Source organism: Brassica napus, chromosome C5 (genome assembly GCF_020379485.1).
Source record: "Brassica napus cultivar Da-Ae chromosome C5, Da-Ae, whole genome shotgun sequence".
In the NCBI taxonomy this organism is placed as follows: Eukaryota; Viridiplantae; Streptophyta; class Magnoliopsida; order Brassicales; family Brassicaceae; genus Brassica; species Brassica napus.
The window spans coordinates 13697104-13717762 of NC_063448.1; the positions used below are offsets into that span (position 1 = coordinate 13697104).

At 39.8% G+C, this 20659-nt stretch overlaps 2 protein-coding genes and 1 non-coding gene across 3 annotated transcripts; 1 reads left to right on the top strand and 2 right to left on the bottom strand.

Moving 5' to 3' along the window:
• The first annotated feature begins 842 nt into the window (after positions 1-842).
• Positions 843-1909, top strand: LOC106397701. The gene is made up of 3 exons (XM_013838321.3): positions 843-1029; positions 1317-1392; positions 1574-1909. The coding sequence occupies exons 1-3, from the start codon at positions 858-860 to the stop codon at positions 1806-1808; spliced, it is 483 nt and encodes a 160-aa protein (XP_013693775.2). The 5' UTR covers positions 843-857; the 3' UTR covers positions 1809-1909.
• A 170-nt stretch (positions 1910-2079) lies between these two features.
• Positions 2080-2430, bottom strand: LOC106397703. The gene has a single exon (XM_013838322.2). It carries the CDS (start codon positions 2428-2430, stop codon positions 2080-2082), a length of 351 nt encoding a protein of 116 aa, XP_013693776.1.
• A 10701-nt stretch (positions 2431-13131) lies between these two features.
• LOC125588121 lies at positions 13132-13238 on the bottom strand. The gene has a single exon (XR_007324515.1). It is a non-coding gene; the product is annotated as a small nucleolar RNA R71 (small nucleolar RNA).
• Between the last annotated feature and the right edge of the window lie 7421 nt (positions 13239-20659).

The window sequence follows — 20659 nt, forward strand, 5'->3', positions numbered from 1 at the left end:
TTTGTTGGGGTTGATTTCTCTTTTGGACTATTATTGAGGGTATGACTGGTTTTTCCGCTACCACCCGCAAACGCAGCTTTTGCGGTTGGTAGCGGTTGTTGGCGTTTGACAACAATCGCTCAAACCGTTCCAAATTGCTCAAAACCGCTTCAAACCGCTCTAAACCTCATAAAATCAAAAGCTGGTTCCAGCTAGCGTTTGCGGCTGCGGGCGGGTGCGGGAGGATAATTTTTATATTTTTAAAAACAATATAAATAAAAAAATAAAAATATTCAATAAAATTTTTAAATTGAAATTATAAAAATACTACAATATATCTATTATACTTTAATTAATATTATAAAAATTTAAAATAAAAATATTTTTTATAATTTTTAAAAATTTAAAACTATAGCTTTCTAAATATAATTTTCTATTTATTATAATATTATGATTTTTAATATTTTTATAATTATATAAAATGTAAATATTGTTAATTTATTATTTAACTGTTACTGCATTTGCTAGTTAACCAGTCATAAGTATTCTGCAAACGCACCAATTTCTAACCGCAAAATCAGTCGTACAAATCTTTTAAAACCTCAACCACTCACATCCGCAAATTCTTGCAACCGCAACTGCAACCGCTGCGTTTGAACCAGTCAGATCCTGAGTCTGAGTCGTATATGTGTGATTGGACCTTGATTTGTATTTGCGATGGTTAATGTTAATGAATGGAAGTTTAATTGTTTTGAAAAAAAAAGATTTCTCTTTAGGATACGTTCACCTCTGTAATTAAAATGTTTTCTTTTGTTATGAATAACAGAACTAATTGTTGGCTAATAGTACATTTCAGGTAAATAATTGATTAATTTTTCATGTCATTTTTAGTCTGTGGAAGTTGTAAAACCAACCAACAACTACACAACGAGCTGTATGATTCCGGTTCGGTAACTTTCCGGTTAACAGAATTATGTGACCCAATTAAGTCACTCCTCTGGGTTTTATTCCCTTTCGTTCGAGTTTCTCTCCAAGTCGAATCGAGAAAAGGTACTTTGCTCCATCTTCGTTCTTTTTAATCGGATTCATGATGTATTTGATTTTGTTTATGTTCTGGGTGTCTCGTGTTCTTGGGTAATTTGTGTTTGTTCATCTTCCCAGAAACTAAATGTTGATTGCGAGCTACTATGATGGCAGATTCGTTAGAAAGTTGGAAGGAAACTTGTTCAATAATCCTCGCAATTCGCTTTAGTTTCACTCTTTAGGGACATATTGTATGATTAGGGCTTTGGGTCCACATCGAAAATGTGAAAGAGGACTTATCTGACTTATGTCAGGTGATAACATTAACATCTCTTGTAAGATGGGAGCTCAAGGCAATGAGAAGCACCTCGAGGAGTGCACCGTCTCCAAGTCAGTTTCTTACCAGTTTATGCTTAATGTTTTGATTGTTTGCTAGTGTCATTAGAAAGAGAGAAAGGAACACAGTTTCAGTATTTGATTCTTCTGATCTAGAAATCATTGAGTCGTTGGTTATATAGTCCACTCTAGTCTTGTTCACACGACATTCTGTGGTGGTTGTTGTTGGTTGCAGTGCACTAGGGACATGGGTGTTCTCAGTGCTAGGCGCATTGGTTGCTATCCCGGTTGGAATAAAGCGCAAGTCTCTAGGTCCACTCGTGTTCTTCGGCACAACCGGAACCATGCTCGACATCATCATTGGCGTGACTCAGTGCGAGAGAGAACACGCGGAGCACCAAAAGAAGTTGCTCCAAGACTCTCAAAACGCCGAAACAAACAACAACGCAGACACCGATTCCATTTCCTAAATTCCTCTTCTTACAGTTTCTTTTGCAGTAAGCAAGACTTTGTTGTCAGATTTGTTATGATCAAAACTTGTTTCAGAACAAAGAAGAAAGCTTTTTGATGATTCTGCCAAAATGAAAAAGAAAAAAAGACAACGCCAGACTCTTGTACTCGGGTTGTCTAAATATAATATGCTTAAAACCAATGAAAGAAAAAAAAAAAAAACATAAAGGGAGAGACTCTAATACATCAATGATCTCAGTAAACGACGACGTGGAATGGAATAGAATCATCTCATGCGACAACGAACCAGCGAAGATAAGCCGAGAAAGACAAGGAGATGGACAAGCAGATGATCCCGAGCCCCAACCTCATGTCTGCGTCTGGTTGCACTCTTCTCATCCGCTCCACCACCGCCGGCACTTGAACGATTCCGATCATCACAGTCGGAAAACATAAATGAGCTAACAGGTTGAACTCCTTCGCCCAGTAGACTGCCACGTGCTCGTCCTTCGTCGTTTCCTTAAGGTCCAGACCAAAGCGTCGTTTGCAGTATCTTGTGAAAATATCGAGCAAGACTGCTACGTAGAAACGGTCGGTTACTCGGCGCATCTCGTCATGTATCTCAAGAACTCCTCCATCCATTGGTGGTCTTTGAGAAAATAAAGCAAAAAGATCCGTTAAAGAGGAAGGAAGGAAGGGAGGGGGTTTTATCAGCAGAGCATGAAGGGTTTATCTAACCAAACCATGGTTAAACAGCTAGCTATAGTACAATGGTTCATGATAACCAATTTGGCATTTTGCTTAACCGCGTAAGTTAGACATAGGGGTTCTGTTAACATATGGTTAGTCTAACCTAGGCTACCTTGCCATGGTTAAATTTAACCACGTACCATGGACAGATGGACTATTGTGGTCGTACTCTAACGTTATAAATTGGGCAAGTTTTAAAGCGAGTGGCTGATGAGGGACGCACGACCAGATTGGTTATGGTAAAATTTGTTTTATGTGAAAAGTATAGACATGGTTTAGTAATATTGAGATTTTATATAGTGACTACATATATCACAAAAGACTATATTCATGTTTATTTTTGTTTCATTTTTTACGTTCCTGAAATAACTAACAATGTAACGACCGTGACCCAATGTGGAAAAGCCCATTTGTTTTTATTAATTAAAACCCAAAACCCTTCTTTTTATTTTGTTCCACATTGGAAGTTTAGAAAACTTACCTCCTTTCCCTTCTCTTATATAAGAAAATCCACCCTTTCTCTTTATTCTCATCAAGTCAAAGTATTTCTTTGCGTGTGACGAGTTGTTGTTGAATTATTCGACGACCAGTCACTAGTGAATTTTCCGGTGGGATTTCCGAGTGAGTTTCCGGCAAGATTTCTGGACGAGCTTCCGGCGGGATTTCTGGACGAGCTTCCAGTGGATTTTTCTAGTAAGTTTGTCGCCTCCTTACTTCTAGTTACAGAAATCTATTTTAGAAAGGTTGTTATTTTAGGAAAGTTTCTACTTTAGGAAACTTTCTATTTTAGGAAAGTTTCCATTTTAGGAAAGGTTCCATTTTAGGAAAAGTTCCATTTTAGGAAACTTTATTTTTGGAGAATCTGAGCCTAAGTCGTTGATTGTCGTGTTGCAGGTGACCTCAGTTGACCGCATCTTCCGTTGTTTATTTCCTGCCAGTGGGTAAGGTGAGGGTCTATTCCGTAAATCCCGTACCAGTGTAGAATTCTCTCTATCGTAGTTTAGATTTCGAATCATGATCCATCTGTTTGAATTGAGTTTGTTTGAGTCTTGATTGTTAGTTAGTTCATTCATTGTAAACTGGAACTAGGGGTCTAGAGGATTCAACCGTTGATTTGATTGTGTGATGTTAAGATATGCGATATATATATGTATGTATACATAGTTATGAGTAGGGACTATGTGAGTGGGCGGGGGTCCAGAGATGTCTGGACTAGCGACGCAGCTTTGGTGGGCGGGGGCTCAGAGACGTCTGGGCTAGCGACGCAGATTGTGTGGGGCGTGGGTGCAGAGACGTTTGCATTCGACGCAACTTTGGAGAGCGGGGGTACAGAGACAGACTGTACTAGCGACGCAACGTATGTATATATATATCCGTATGAGGAGATGCGGGGTGTATGGACTAGCTATATGCTATCATCGCATTGTTTGTGTTGTGTGATGCTTTAGGCATCTTGTTTGTTCATGTTAGAGCTAAACTTCCATAGTGGGAGTTCTATTTACTCAAGTCAGTGGTTTGCGTGTTTAGCATCCCATACCTCACGGAGTAACTCCCCTGTTGCTCACCCCTCTTTCTTCCTCTTGCAGGTGAGCATGACGACTAGTTGGATATGTGGACGGATTGGTGTCTTGGGATCGTTGTATTTTATTTCGGTTTTAATTAACTTTTCGATTTAAGGTACTTGGTTTTAAATTATAAACTCGTTTTTATTTGGAAATTATTTGATTAAAAGGTTCGACATTTTATTTGATTTTATAAATCGGTTTAATTCGATATTTTACCGTAAGTAACACGCCGTTCTCCATATAGGAGGTGACGGGTGTTACAATTTGGTATCAGAGCGGGGTTCCGTCCCGGCTCTGACCTGGGACGGCGATTTATGGGACTCGGATTTCAGCGGTTTTCAATGTTTGTTGGGGATTGGGAATTTCAAAATAAAAGTGACACCCTTCTGTCCATAATCATTCGTTTAGTAGTTAGCGTTTCTGATTTTTTCTTTTGGTGTGGATGAAAATCAAGTTTCTGTTTGTTTCCTTTTGTTTTCATCTCGTGTTCTTCTCTCCTTCGTATTCGTTGAAGTTTTTCTCGGGTTCCGTCTTGGAATTCGGGACGAATTCCGATTAACTGGGGAAGAATTGTAACGACCGTGACCCAATATGGGAAAGCCCATTTGTTTTTATTAATTAAAACCCGAAACCCTTCTTTTTATTTTGTCTCACATTGGAAGTTTAGAAAACCTACATCCCTTCCCTTCTCTTATATAAGAAAATCAACCTTTCTCTTTATTCTCATCAAATCAAAGTATTTCTTTGCGTGTGACGAGTTGTTGTTGAATTATTCGACGACCAGTCACTAGTGAATTTTCCGGTGGGATTTTCGGGTGAGCTTCCGGCGAGATTTCTGGACGAGCTTTCGGTGGATTTTTCTAGTAAGTTTGTCGCATCCTTACTTCTAGTTACAGAAATTTATTTTAGAAAGGTTGTTATTTTAGGAAAGTTTCTACTTTAGGAAAGTTTCTATTTTAGGAAAGTTTCCATTTAAGGAAAGGTTCCATTTTAGGAAAAGTTCCATTTTAGGAAACTTTATTTTTGGAGAATCTGAGCCTAAGTCGTTGATTGTCGTGTTGCAGTTGACCTCAGTTGACCGCATCTTCCGTTGTTTATTTCCTGCCAGTGGGTAAGGTGAAGGTCTATTCCGTAAATCTCGTACCAGTGTAGAATTCTCTCTATCGTAGTTTAGATTTCGAATCATGATCCGTCTGTTTGAATTGAGTCTGTTTGAGTCTTGATTGTTAATTAGTTCATTCATTGTAAATTGGAACTAGGGGTCTAGAGGATTCAACCGTTGATTTGGTTGTGTGATGTTAAGATATGCGATATATATATGTAAGTATACATAGTTATGAGTGGGGACTATGTGAGTGGGCGGGGGTCCAGAGATGTCTGGACTAGCGACGCAGCTTTGGTGGGCGGGGGCTCAGAGACTTATGGGCTAGCGACGCAGATTGTGTGGGGCGTGGGTGCAGAGACGTTTGCATTCGAGGCAGCTTTGGAGGGCGGGGGTACGGAGACAGACTGTACTAGCGACGCAGCGTATGTATATATATATATATATCCGTATGAGGAGATGCAGGGTGTATGGACTAGCTATATGCTATCATCGCATTGTTTGTGTTATGTGATGCTTTAGGCATCTTGTTTGTTCATGTTAGAGCTAAACTTCCATAGTGGGAGTTCTATTTACTCAAGTCAGTGGTTTGCGTGTTTAGCATCCCATACCTCACTGAGTGACTCCCCTGTTGTTCACCCCTCCTATTCCTTCCCCTTTCAGATGAGACTGACGAGCAGGAGTGATTGCTATTGGGCTGGTGCTTTGGGATTTTTATTACTTTCTTTTTCAGACTTGCGGATTTTATGCTTTTATCGATATTTTCGGGATTTATTATGTTATTTGGATTTATGGCTATTGATTGGATTTACGACTTTGGAGTTGACTTTTGAGGAGTAATAAATGAAGATTTTAGACTTTTTATTTATTTAAGTTATTTCGGAAAATGCGGGTGTTACAAACAACTGTTACCGATTCAGCTGGACCTCTTGCTCTTGGCTCAGTTAACTTTATACATAAACTTTCAGGAAATGACCCAAGAGAGTCTCTCATCTGACATCTCTACTAAATTATATATTTATTAAGCGTATCTTCATCTTTCAAAGAAGAAACTTGAACGACGGATATATATCTTGAAAAAGTAGTCTGATATTAACCAAATCATGTTCAACCAACGAAACTAATTAATATGAGAGCTACGATCTGAAACTTAAACGAACCATTTTTATTTATACTAGAGACTTTTTCCAGACTACGCCTGGTTTTTTGCATATTTTAAATAAATTTTGATGTATTTTTTGGTTTGAGTATTTAAATGTAATATAATTTCCAATATATTAATTATGGAGTATTACAACATTTTTTGGTTACCACGTGTCATATATGAGAATTATTCTTAGAATTGTTAAAAAAAACAGGTTGGTCCATCTATACTTATATTATGTTTTTTTAAACTAACTATTAAATTAATTAGTAGAATACAATTCTTTTCTTAAACAAAAACTGCGAAATTACCTAATATGATTAACATATATATCATAATTAATGATTATAAATAATAAATATTTAATAGCAATTTTTTATCCTCTTTTTATTTTGTTTAATTTTATATAATTATATATATTAAATATACAATAAAAATTGTATATATTACATTAAATATATAATTAAAAATTATATTTTTTCTTATATGTTATATTTCAATTTTTTTAAAACGACTATAAATTATTAAAAATAGTTAAAAGTCTCACATAAAATTTATGATTATTGGTAACATTTTTTTAGTTCAACTCATCGTTTTATTAATGGGTCTTGAACAATAATGATTAACTAAATAGACCACATACAAAGTAGAAAGTGTTTTGGTTTAAAAATTGTTGCATACTCAAAATAAAAATGAACCATCATCGGTTTCGTTTAAAACTATGTTACAATAAAAAGTATAAGGTTGCGTAAAATTCCGAATCCAAATAACTGAAACCAAATCCAATCCAAAAATTCGGGTATCTAAACCCGATCCGAACCGAAATATTTCAGGTATCTGAGTTTATTTGAACCAAATTTATATACTTAAATATATTAAATTATTTACAATTTTAATACCTAAAAGAATATACAAAATACATAAGATGTTTTTAAATTGTCCAAAATACTTAAAAATATAAAAATAGTTAAAACTATATGTTTAAAATAGATAAATGTTACTCAAAATACCAAAAATACTGAAAATATCACTTGGTTTTCTATACAAATATTTAATCTAAACTAATTTTCATGTCAAGTCTAAATATTTTAACATACATTATTCAAATTTATATGCTATACATTATTTTTATTTTTAGATTTTTATAAATTTAAAGTATATATGAACTTTACTTTAAAAATAAAAATAAATGAGTTATTCTAACCTAAACCTAAACCGAACATGCAAAAAGTTGAACTAAACCCGCAAAGATCCGAACAATACCTAACCGAACCAAATGATACCCGAATGTTATCCCTAATCAATTGTAAAAAAAGTGATTGATAACAAAATATGAATTGTTTATAATATTTAAATACAACATATTTTAAAAAAAACATTATTTCGCACAAAGCGTGGATTATCATCTTGTAATTATTTATTTGTTCATTTGCCTAAAACTCTAGTATGAAGGCTACAGAACATGAAATGGACTGTTGGGGAGAGGAAGACGGTTTTATTTCCTCTGTTACGTTTTCTTTATCAAAAATGTTTTAATTTTTATAATTTAGAAATAGTTCACTAATAAACTAATATGAATAATGTTTAGTTTTTGAATTTTATTAGTTGAATTGATTAGTAAGTAACTGAAAATTGTTTTTAGTTACATTGTAGTGATAAAATTTATTTTAAATTTTTTTGTAATTTATTTTCTTTTAATTTAAGTTTGTTTTCTTAATCTGAAAATACGTGTGTTTGTTAATTTGTTGTCTTTAACACTTTGAGTATTTAAGATTAGTTAATTTTTCTTTGTTGTATATTTTTATATATTCATCTAATGGTATTGGGTAAGGGTGGATGTTTGGCTATCCGTTCGGGTTCGGATCAGATATTTTGAGTTTTTGAGTATTCCGGTATAGAAATATAAAATCCGTTCGGTTATTTTTATTCTTCGGATCTGGTTTGGGTTTTTTAGTTCGGATTCTGTTATTTTGGATCGGGTTTGGATATTTAGATTTTTTAAAAGAAAATATTAATTGCTCAAGGTTTTTAGTATTTAAAAATATACCTTTAACTAAACTGGGTTTTCTAAAAGTTTAATAGAATAACTGATTAATAATTTTGAAGATAATTTTCTTTTAAAAAGACACTAATTTGGTTATTATAATTAAAATTTTGGATACAATTTTTGTTAATGCACAAAACAAAGCTTGACATGTTTTTTAAGTGAATAACAATCAAAAATTATATATATTATCTGATATAAACTTATATGTAGCATTAATATGATTATTTTATTTTGAATAAAATAAAAGAAATAAACTAAAAATGTAAGATTAAGTATACATATCTTTGATAATCTTTGGATATCCATTCGGGTTCGGATATTATCCGTTTGGGTTTAGGTATCTAATCTCTCCTAACTCAATATCCATTCGGGTATTTTATTACTTCAATTTGCATTCCGGTTCGAGTTTTTGGATCGAATTCTAATGCGGTTTTGGATATCGGATAAAGTACCCAAACTTAGTATTGGGGAAGGTAAATATGATTTCACATATTAGTTCAAACTTGAATTTTTCATTTTTAATGTTAATAGACTATGAATTTCTATGGGATATGTAAGTTACAATTATTTAACTGGATATTAATGATTGATATAATATCTTTGTGATTCCATCATCCTTAATTAACCAGCGGTTGAGGCGACCAGTGAAAGTCTAGAGCACCATCTCGTGTATGTGCCAATGACTTCGTTCATTACTTGTAAACGTTCATTACTTGTAAATGTCCTCTTCCCTCTAATGCAGAGGTGAACACAACAGGGATTCCTGTAATCTGTAACCAAAACATTATGTTTCTCATCGCTCAAGAACCTCAAGAGTTCACAAAAGATCGGTTTCTTTCTTTCAGTTATTACTAAGGAGTAATGACAGATCAGATAACCTATGGAATAACTGCCTGAACTTCAATGGGAACAACTTCTTTGATTTTCTTGTACATCTCAGAGTTTTGTTTCCCTCTTAGACAATCCATTTTGTTAACGATAACGACTAAACCACGTCCTTCTTCTACAGCCCGTCTAGCTATAACTACTTCTGAATGTGTCATACTGCGTTGAGATTTTATGATCTGGAACAAAAAACATGTCATCGCTTTATTGACACAGTTTTTATTTCCGTTTAAGTGTCAAGAATCACTTGACACAGTTTTATTTCCGTTTAAGGTTTGGACCATGAATCCTCTAGTAAAGGATGGAGAACTTCATAAAGTGCTGTCATCCCAAGTCCTGTCTCAGCCGAGATAGCAGTAGGCTCACCGAATCCAAGCGCAAGAGCCTCAGAAGCAACTTCAGCAAGAGATTCACCAATAGACTCTGATTTGTTCATCACTACTATAGGCTTAATTTGTGGCGCATGCTTGCTCAGCCATTTACCAACTTCCAAATCCAACGGATGCAAACCCGCCCTACAAAAAAACATGAACACAAGAATATGAATAAAGCACTAACAACAGCTTAGTCGATTGCAACTTGAGATTAAAAAAAATCTTTCACCTCACGTCGATAATAAGAACTGCAAACTGAGTCCTTGCAAGAACATTAGCAGTCATAGATGTGGTTCTCCCGAGAATAGTACCAGAAGAAACTTCGGTCTCAATACCAGCAGTCCAAAACATTGAACCTCAAGTCACCTAACTAACATAGATTTGGAACCCTAATCTCTGATTTAAGCTTACCATTCAACCCCAGATCTTTAATCACAGTTCCGATAGCATCCTTGCTGCTATAGATTTGGCCCTGATAGTAGGTGGTTACAATTTCAGGGGATGTCATCTTATTTTGTTAGTTCAGCGGAGCCTTGCCGTCGGGGTTCTCAGATTTCATAGCCATTGTTTGGTGTGGTTGAAGCTGTGTTTGGGCGAAAAATTTTATTTAAAGAGAGAAAGGAGTGGAGTCGGATTGTGAACGTATTTGGCGTTGCAAAGATTAATAAAGGGAATTAAATGTAAAAAGGTGGGGGTGGAGTTAACTACAGACGGCAGAATGATAACAATTGTGGAGACGATGAAGGTGAAGAGTCGGTAATTCCACGTATTTTCGTCCAGTTCAATTGGACACAGTAATTAAGTGACATGGCATGAAAGTGATTCCTGATTGGTAGATTTTATTGTCCGACGTATCAATATATCCTCCTTTTAGTATAGGTTAGATATGAAGGACGGATACACCCTGTAACGTGTTCCTAACCAAATCACGTTCAACGGTTCAACCAATGAAACAACCAGAAATAACAAGAAAAGAAAAACGCGAGAAAGAGATTTTTGTAGGCGACGACGATGACCACATCAAACGACGTAGTTCCATTAGAGAAAAAAAGATTCTCATCATCATGACGTAGAAAAAGGACTCAGCAGCAGCGAAGATACGCGGAGAGGCAGGGGCGAAGCTAGAATAATATTTCTATGGGTGCAAAATTTCATAATTGACAAAAGGAGGTCTCAAACCTAAGACAACATGGGTGCACAATTCCATCAAACCATATCACCTACCTAATTTCTTTGTATTTCTACATTATAAACTGATATTAGTAATAATATTATGGGGGCACTTGCCACCATAATGAATGCCTTGGCTTCACCCCTGCAGAGAGGGCGAGGGAGAGAAAGAGTAAGACGGAGCCGAGCAAAAGGTGTGCGTCGCAATCCTCTCTTGTTCTTCGTATGCGCTCCATCACCACCGACGTTGTAGTGATTCTGGCGATCACCAGCGTGAAACAGATATTCGCTAACGTGTTAAACTCCGCGTTGCATCCCGTCTTTATTCCACGGTTCGGATCTGATTTCAGGTCGTGTCCTTTGTAGATGGCGAAAATGGAGAGCAGCATTGCAACAATTTGACGAGGGATTAAACGACCAAACTCTTGATGTTCATTGATATATGGTGTTTTTAATACCATTATATGTGTGCTTTGAGTTAATTCTCAGTCCTAATTCGTGCTTATTTGATATCATTCTAGGTTTGGAGCATGTGAAAGAGCAAAGAAGAGAGTTCCATGAAGAAAGATTTCATTTTGGAATATCCGACGCAGAACAGCCAGTTAGACCAATCCGAAGGTTGTTCCCGAAGAGAACAAGCGTCTAACTGTTCTCGATCACTAAGGAAACTTCCAAGATTTCGTAAGTTTGCCCTGGATTTCATCTCTTCTCTCTTTATCACCGGCGCCTCCATATAAAAAGTCTATCCTATCATTTCTTTTTGACTACGTTAGTTTGGCAAGAAACCTAGAACTATTTTGGCGATTTAGCAACTGAGAAGGCTTCATCTCTCATTTTCACGAGAAGATCATCTTGAACCCTTGTCTTTCTACTTTATTTTATATGCAGTATTATTCATAAATCATGTCTGTATCACTTTGCTTTATGATTGAGTAGTCGGCTAAGCTTGCTTAGGGTTTTAGGGTGTCAATCGCATGAGCTAAACGCAAATAAGTGATTTTAATTGTTCTTCATTCATATTGTTCTTACTGCTTGCATTGAATTGATCACTTAATGTTCGATCTTAAGTTTAATCACCTAGCTAACATCTTAGGAGATAAATTGACATATATTGAATGAGCTTCATATCCCTAATCAGCGAGAGTAGATATTAGGGTATTAAGAGAACTAATCGGACCTGATCTCTAAGGCTTGCTATTCCAAGTGAGAGCTTAGGACTCAAGACCGATTAGCACATGGAACAAGTCCACGATAGTGGATTGTTCTAGCCGAGTGATCCGAGTTCTAGACTGCACCTCATTGCACTTGAATAGTTGCTTGGTTCCGCATTGACACCCGATGAACAACCCTAAGCCGGCTTTCATTTAAATCGAATTTGAATCTCTAGGCATTCTAGTTACTTGCGTCGCCATTGATTTTAAAACCCCACTTGTTTCCCAGCTTAATATTGAACTTATAAGAGTAAAGAATAAACTGGTCCTCTGGATTGAATCTCAAATATTACAATTACCACTGTTAACTTGACAGTAGCAAGGATTCATTTTTAGTGTATCAAGTTTTGGCGCCGTTGCGACGGGGACCAGGCTTTTACCTTTATATTTCGGTTTAATATTTAGTCTGAGATATCTAACTTGCTTTTAATTCTTTGTTGGAACAGATGATCCAAGTGGATGACCAGTAGACATACTTGGAGCAACGCACGAGGACCACTACATCATCTGACCAACGACGAACTCGCAAGATTAGAAAGACAAAACCGTCAACAGCCGAGAACAACCGATACCAACATGGGTGATCACGGCAATCAAGATGACCTCACTGCTGCACTGGCAATCATTCAACAACAAATGCAGACTCAGCAACAACAGATGTTGCAGATGCAGCAGACCATCCAGAATCAGCAACAAGCTGCTCAAGAAGCAGCTGAGAACGCCGCGCGAGAAGAGCGTGGTGCTCCTATTGGAGAGCGGAACTTCGCTACTAACCGCTCCCCCATCAACCCTCCTCCTTGCACTCGGCAAGATTACGAAATCAAATCTGCACTGATAAGTCTGGTACAGAAGAGCACGTTCAGCGGTCTCACTACTGACATCCCGATGGACCACATCGAAGCCTTTAAGAGAATCTGTAATTTCTCTCGCTCTAACGGAGTGCCACCAGACTATGTCAAATGCACGCTGTTCCCATTCTCCCTTGAAGGGAAAGCTTCTCGCTGGCTCCAATCTCTGCCAACTGGCTCTCTTAACTTATGGGACCAGGTCCGATCAGCGTTCTTGAGCCACTTCTATATGAAGTCTAAAACCGCGGCTCTACGGCACAAGATCTCCAATTTCAAGCTGAAGTATGATGAACCTTTTCATGAAGCTTGGGAGAGGTACAAGGAGTACCAGAGAGAGTGCCCGCACCATGGGTTTGACGATGACTATATAATGGAGGTGTTCTATGATGGAGTGAGCTATGAGTTTCGAAACACCTTTGATTCTTCGAGTAATGGAGATTTCATGACTCAAACCATACCTGGTGCGTTCGAGCTGATTGAGAACATGGCTTCAAGTTCACTAAACAAGAACAAGGAGCATGACCGCTCGAAGAGTGTGAACAGCATAGTTGATCTCGCTGCAAAGGTGGACCAACTGCTTAAGGGAAACCAAAGCCAAGTGTTCATAATGGAAGAAGCAGCTCCTGAGAAGAGTGCCGGTGACCTGGCGTTTGATGCTGAAATATCAGGAGACGATCAGCAAGAGGTGAGCTACGTGAATGGGCAAGGATGGTAGCTCAAAAACTACCACCCAAACCCTAACGTGAGGAACAACCCACAGCTTTTCTGGCCTAAGCAAGACAAACCAGCTGATCCTGCACAGAGTAACCAAGGTCAGTATGCCGGGTATCAAAAGAACTACCAACCCTGGACCTATGTTCTAAGCCAACCGCAGAACAATCCACCTCAGATGCAGAAACACCAGAACACTCAGCTAGCTACCTCCGCTCCTGTCGTTGTTCCGCAAGATGAGACAAAAGCTATGTTGCAGCAGCTGCTCCAACGACAACAGCTCCAAGGGAAGGCTCTAAACCAGGTTACTACCGAGATCAATACCAGAATGAACCATATGTTCAGTGATTTGAGCACCAAGTACGACAATGTCGTGAGCCATATGAGACAGATGGACATTCAGATTGCTCAGACTACTGAGAGCGTCAAGGGGCAACAAGGTACTCTACCTGGGAAAACCGAAAAAACCCTAAGGAGTGCAATGCGGTTGAGTTGAGAAGTGGAAAGCAACTGTCGGAACCGGTAAAGAAGAGGTTCACTGCGGCTGAGAAGGGGAAGCAGAAAGATTCGGAACAACCACCAGCCGATACCCCGGCAGCTGAGAAGGAGAGGGAACCAACAGTTGGAACCAATTCGCCAGGACCAGAACAACAAGCTGAGGCTGTCCGCTCGATCCCAGAGCATGTTCCTACTCGCGAATATACTCCTAAAGTCCCTTACCCTGTTCCAGCAAAGGCTACTCGTAAGGACCGAAAGGAGATGAAGTGCAGAAAGATGCTGGAGGATCTAACCGTCCGACTCCCCTTGATGGATGCGATCCAGATGATGTCCTCCATGCGCAGCTTTATGAAGGGATTGATCTCAGGAAAAATATCAGAGGAGAGCGAATTCATGACTGTCTCTAAGGAGTGCAGTGCAGTGCTTCAGAACAGGCAGATAAAGAAGCGAGGAGACCCTGGCAAGTTCGTCCTCTCTATCCAGATTGGGAAGACAGTTTTCTCATGCTCCTTGGTTGATCAGGGATCCAGCGTAAACCTCATGCCCTACTCTGTAGCACGACGTCTGGGATACACGCATTTCAACCCAACTAGGATGTCCTTGGTGTTCGCGGATAGATCAGTTAAGTCCCCAGTTGGTATTCTAGAGGATCTCCAAGTAAAAGTTGGGAACACCTCTGTTCCAGCAGACTTCGTAGTTCTAGAGCTGGAAGAGGAATCCAAAGATCCTCTCATTTTAGGAAGACCATTCCTATGTACTGTTGGAGCCATCATTGATGTGCGGCAAGGGAAGATTGATCTCCATCTGGGGGACATAGTCATGATGTTTGAGATGGATGAGTTGCTGAAGAAGCCGATGTTGGATGGACAGACCTTCGAGGTGGATGAAGGGATTGGTCCGTTGCAACCTCGCAAAGGGATGATCGAGGAGATTCTTACAGAAGATTCACTCGAGCTTGCACTAGTAGGAGCTGAGGCCGAGCAGAGTGTCGAGAACATTGACGCAGATGGGTATGCTAAGATGCTTGACTCCGCAAGGAGTATGGGAAGAATGGTGGCGAGTCTAAGTCTGGGGGAAGAGAGCAACAAGGAAGAGAACACTCCAACTGGAGCGACCCCTTTACTGAACTCGCATGTTCTGCCGAACCTACCTGATGATCCCTGGAGCGAGTTGAAGGCTCCCAAGGTTGAGCTAAAACCTCTTCCCAAGGGGCTCAGGTACGCTTTCTTAGGTTCGAATTCCACTTATCCTGTCATTGTGAACGCTGAACTCAAAAATGTGGAAACTGCGTTGCTTTTGTGTGAGCTTAGGAAGTATCGTAAGGCATAAGGATATTCACTAGCTGACATATGTGGCATCTCATCTGATTTATGCATGCATAGAATATACCTAGAAGATGAATCAATGACTACTGTTGAACATCAGAGGAGGTTAAACCCGAATCTAAAAGATGTTATTAAGAAAGAGATAATGAAACTTCTTGAAGCGGGTGTGATCTATGCCATATCTGATATTAAGTGGGTTAGCCATGTTTATGTAGTACCTAAGAAAGGTGGAATCACTGTTATCACAAATGAAAAGAATGAATTGATCCATACTAGAACAGTGACAGGACATCGCATGTGCATTGATTTCAGAAAATTAAATGCAGCCACTAGAAAGGATCACTTTCCACTTCCCTTCATTGATCAAATGCTTGAGAGATTGGCTAACCACCCATATTACTGCTTTTTAGATGGTTATTCAGGTTTCTTTCAGATCCCTATCCATCCAGACGATCAGGAGAAGACGACGTTCACATGCCCATACGTAACGTACGCATATAGAAGAATGTCATTTGGCCTGTGCAATGCGCCAGCAACATTTCAGCGCTGCATGATGTCGATCTTTACTGACCTGATTGAAGATATTATGGAGGTTTTCATGGACGATTTCAGTGTCTTTGGAAGCTCCTTTAGTGTCTGTTTGTCAAAATTGTGTAGGGTACTCAAAAGGTGTGAGGAGAAACATCTGGTGCTCAATTGGGAGAAGTGCCACTTCATGGTCAGAGATGAGATTGTTCTAGGGCATAAGATCTCCGAGAAAGGCATTGAGGTGGATAAGGCAAATGTCAAGGTGATGATGAGCTTGCAACCACCAACAACTGTAAAAGCTATCAGAAACTTCTTGGGTCACGCAGAGTTTTACAGGAGGTTCATCCAGGATTTCTCAAAAATAGCGAGACCACTCACCAGACTGCTCTGCAAGGAGATCAAGTTTGATTTCGACAGCGAGTGCTTAGCTGCGTTCCACACGATCAAAGGAGCTCTAGTCAGCGCACCTGTTGTACAACCGCCAGACTAGGATCTCACCTTCGAGATCATGACTGATGCTAGCGACTTTACAGTTGGAGCAGTCCTTGGACAGCGCAAGGATAAGAAACTTCATGTGATCTATTACACAAGCAAAACCATGGATGAAGTTCAATGCAGATATGCTACGACTGAGAAGAAACTCCTGCCTATTGTTTTTGAATTCGAGAAGTTCAGATCCTACCTGGTGGGATCGAAGGTGATTGTGCACACAGACCATGCTGCTCTTAAGTACTTGCTCACAAAGAAGGATGCAAAACCGAGGTTGTTCAGGTGGATTCTTCTTCTCCAAGAATTTGATCTGGAGATAAAAGACAAAAAGAGAGTTGAGAATGGGGTTGCAGACCACTTGTCCAGAATGAAGATTGAGGACAACACAACCCTTGATGAAGAACACACAGTGGAACACGTCAACGCGATTGGTCTGCGCTTCACGGAACAACCCCTGAGCATAACATCCGATTGTTCTCGCGTACCGGAACAAACAGTAGCCGCGATCCAAAAGCAGTACTCTCACCTCCCCTGGTTTGCTGAGATTGCAAACTTCCTAGCTGCTGAAAATGAACCACTTAAGTTCACTGGAAACGAGAAGAGAAAATTCTTAAGAGAGGCGATGCAGTATGTTTGGGATGAACCGTACTTGTACAAAAATTGCAAGGATGGCATATTCAGAAGGTGTGTTCCAGAGGCAGATATTCCAGGGATTCTACATCATTGCCATGGTTCCTCTTATGCAGGGCACTTCGCCACATTCAAAACGGTTTCCAAAATCCTCCATGCAGGTTTCTGGTGGCCAACTATGTTCAGAGATGCTCACGCCTACATAGCTCGATGCGATGCATGCCAGCGAATTGGGAACATTAGCAAACGAAAAGAAATGGCTCAGAATTACATTTTAAAAGTTGAGGTGTTCGACTGTTGGGGAGTCGATTTCATGGGACCATTCCCTTCGTCCTTCAAGAACGAGTACATCCTGGTTGCCGTTGACTATGTCTCCAAGTGGGTAGAAGCAGTGGCGAGTCCCACTAATAATGCAAAAGTGGTGACTAAGATGTTCAGTTCCATCATCTTTCCGAGATTTGGGGTGCCTAGAGTGGTCATTAGCGATGGCGGAACACACTTCATCAACAAGGCATTTCAGGGCCTGTTGAAGAAGAATGGGGTGGAACACAAGGTGGCTACCGCTTATCATCCCCAGACGAGTGGACAGGTTGAAGTTTCCAACAGGGAGGTCAAGAACAGTCTCCAGAAAACAGTCAATACCTCGCGCAAGGACTGGTCGCTTAAGCTGGACGATGCTCTCTGGGCCTTCAGAACAGCCTACAAAACGCCGCTAGGGACCACCCTATCACCTGGTCTATGGTAAGGCTTGTCATCTTCCTGTCGAGCTCGAATACAAGACTGCATGGGCGGTCAAGTTACTGAATTTCGACATCAAGCCAGCAACTGAGAAGCGCATGATCCAAGTCCATGAGTTGGAAGAGATAAGGCACCTCGCCTATGAGAGTTCCAAAATTTATAAGAAGAAGAACAAAGCCTACCATGACAAGCGAATCATTGCCAGACATTTCGAACCAAACGATAAGGTCTTGCTCTTCAACTTCAGACATAGGCTGTTCCCAGGCAAGCTGAAATCTAGATGGTCCGGACCCTTCACCATTAAGGAAATCCGACCTTACGGAGCTGTTGTGTTGCTGGACAGTAAGGGAGACGAGTTCGTCGTCAATGGTCAGCGCATCAAGCATTACCTTGATGACTCCACTATCGCAGAGGGTGAAGAAAATCCCCTAAGCGATCCCCCATCAGCCTGATCGGCTGAGCCAAGTCAAGCTAATGACTTTAACTAACCGCTTGGTGGGAGGCAACCCACTGGTGAGTGTATATATTATTTTCTATAGTCTATTATATTTATTTTCAGACTTAGTTTGCAGGTCGAAAACAAGAAAACCGAAGACTTCAGTCAGAACAACCGAAGGACTGGTCTCCTAGTGGAACAACCCATCGCCTGTTCCAGGTAAGTGTCTCGGACCCAAAATAATAATAATAATAATAATATATAAAAAAGGGGGTAAAAGGAAGCGGTTAGGGTTTCGCCTATTTAGGGCCTCACTCTACCTCTTTCCCGTCTCACTCACCGTACACCTCCCCACTTGCGAATTAGAGCAATCACCAAAACCTCATATGACCTCGGAGAGCTGGCGGATGTGACAGATGATCAGGCTTACCGATGCTGGATGGTTGACTCGCAGCGGAAGAACAACAGTCTCATGCGGAGGATCCTCCATCTCGTTACCGGCGGCTGCATTAGCGGAAGTAACCAGCGACAGTCACCAGCAGCGCAGACCCCACGACCACACCGTCCAGGCAAGGAGCCTATGGGAACAGGCCCTTCAACTGAGGAGGTTCATCGCTCGCGCAACAGACGTTCGCTTGATCCAGCCGAGAGCGGCAAGTCCGATTGAGTCCACCAGGCCTTTTCTCTATCCATTGTTTTATCCATCTGAACTCTTTATCTATTTGCTGTGTATTTGACTGACTCCGATTTGATGTCACACCAGGGATAGTGTGAATTAAGTCTGGGGGAAGCACTTGTTTGTGTGCTGCTACTCTATGTTTTTATTTCTGAGTCAGTCCCTATGTCATTTGGATGTTTTATTGAGTCAGTTTAGGATCGAGTCAGCTAAAACTCTTGTGGGAATTAGGACCTTGTGTTGTGATAATCTTTTAACCACCTCGTGCTCTAACATTCTTATCCAGTGACCTTAGCAGTGATGAAAGACCCACACTTGGACCTGGAACACCCCTGACTTATCTCATTTGATTCTCCGGAAGCTCTCAACCGATCAGGTTACACTGGGTAGACTCAACTCCACCTAACTTGAATCTAATCTTGACTGAAATTCTTCTTGTTATGGGCACTAAATCAGGGAAACGAGACTTACACTCAGGACTTCTTACTCTTTTTACCAATCTTGCTGATCCTGAGTGGCTAGCTCATCTTTAGCTAGTTCCCACCTTGCGCTTAAGCCTTTATTTTCACCCTCATACACTCTGTTTTTCAGTGTCATATGTGCAGATATGTGCAAAAGGGTCGGAGAGGAAATGATCGACGCAGCCTCTTACTCGTTAATGCCATACATTCAGAGAAGAGAGATCAAGCATGAAGAGAACAGTCGATGAGACCATGCTCTAACAAGAGAACAGTCTATGGGTGCATGTTCTAACCAGAGGAACAATGGCGACCAGTGAAAAACAAAAGAATAGACCACCAGTGGCTGCAAAACATTCATTATGTTGCCTCTCCCTCGCAACCCCATCACCTTGTAAAAAAAAAATATATATATATATATATATATATATATATATATATATTTTTTTTTTTTTTTTTTTTTTATGGTGATGGAGATGGGGAAGGTGAATCCGAAAAATACACGCCACTGGGAAGGTTGAGCAAGGAGTTGGTACCAATTTTTGAGGAGTAGACAAAGGAAGCCAAGAACTGAAGAACAGTCCCACAGTTGATCAGAAGGAGAGAACAACTGCACCCGTGAAGCAGAAACGAGTAAGGGATGTGGACATCAATGGATCCGTCATCTCTTGCTATTTTGCGCGATATCCTGCATCCACTTAAAATTGGTAGCCCCTAAACACTCTTAGCTCCACCATGAAATAGCATGTTCCTTACCTAGCCTGTATACACTGAATAGTGCCTGTGATGAGAAGCTCACGCTGTTCTTAATTGAATTTAAGGAGTTTTGTCTCGATAGTGTATCCTTTTTCAGGTATGAGATACAGAGTATGGAGCTGATTTTCGAACAGTGATCGTGGGTGTTCTGGTAAGGGTGTGTGGTCTGAGTCTACAGCTTGTATGGTTCAGAGATGTGTGGTAAGAGTATGGTTATTGAGGACAAGCGAGTTCCCACTCTTTCAAACCTTTCTCCCTGCCCTTGAGGATTGGCCTTGTTCGAGGACAAACAAGGATCTAAGTCTGAGAGAATTGATATATGGTGTTTTTAATACCATTATATGTGTGCTTTGAGTTAATTCTCAGTCCTAATTCATGCTTATTTGATATCATTCTAGGTTTGGAGCATGTGAAAGAGCAAAAAAAAGAGTTCCATGAAGAAAGATGTCATTTTGGAATATCCGACGCAGAACAGCCAGTCAGACCAATCCGAAGGTTGTTCCCGAAGAGAACAAGCGTTTGACTGTTCC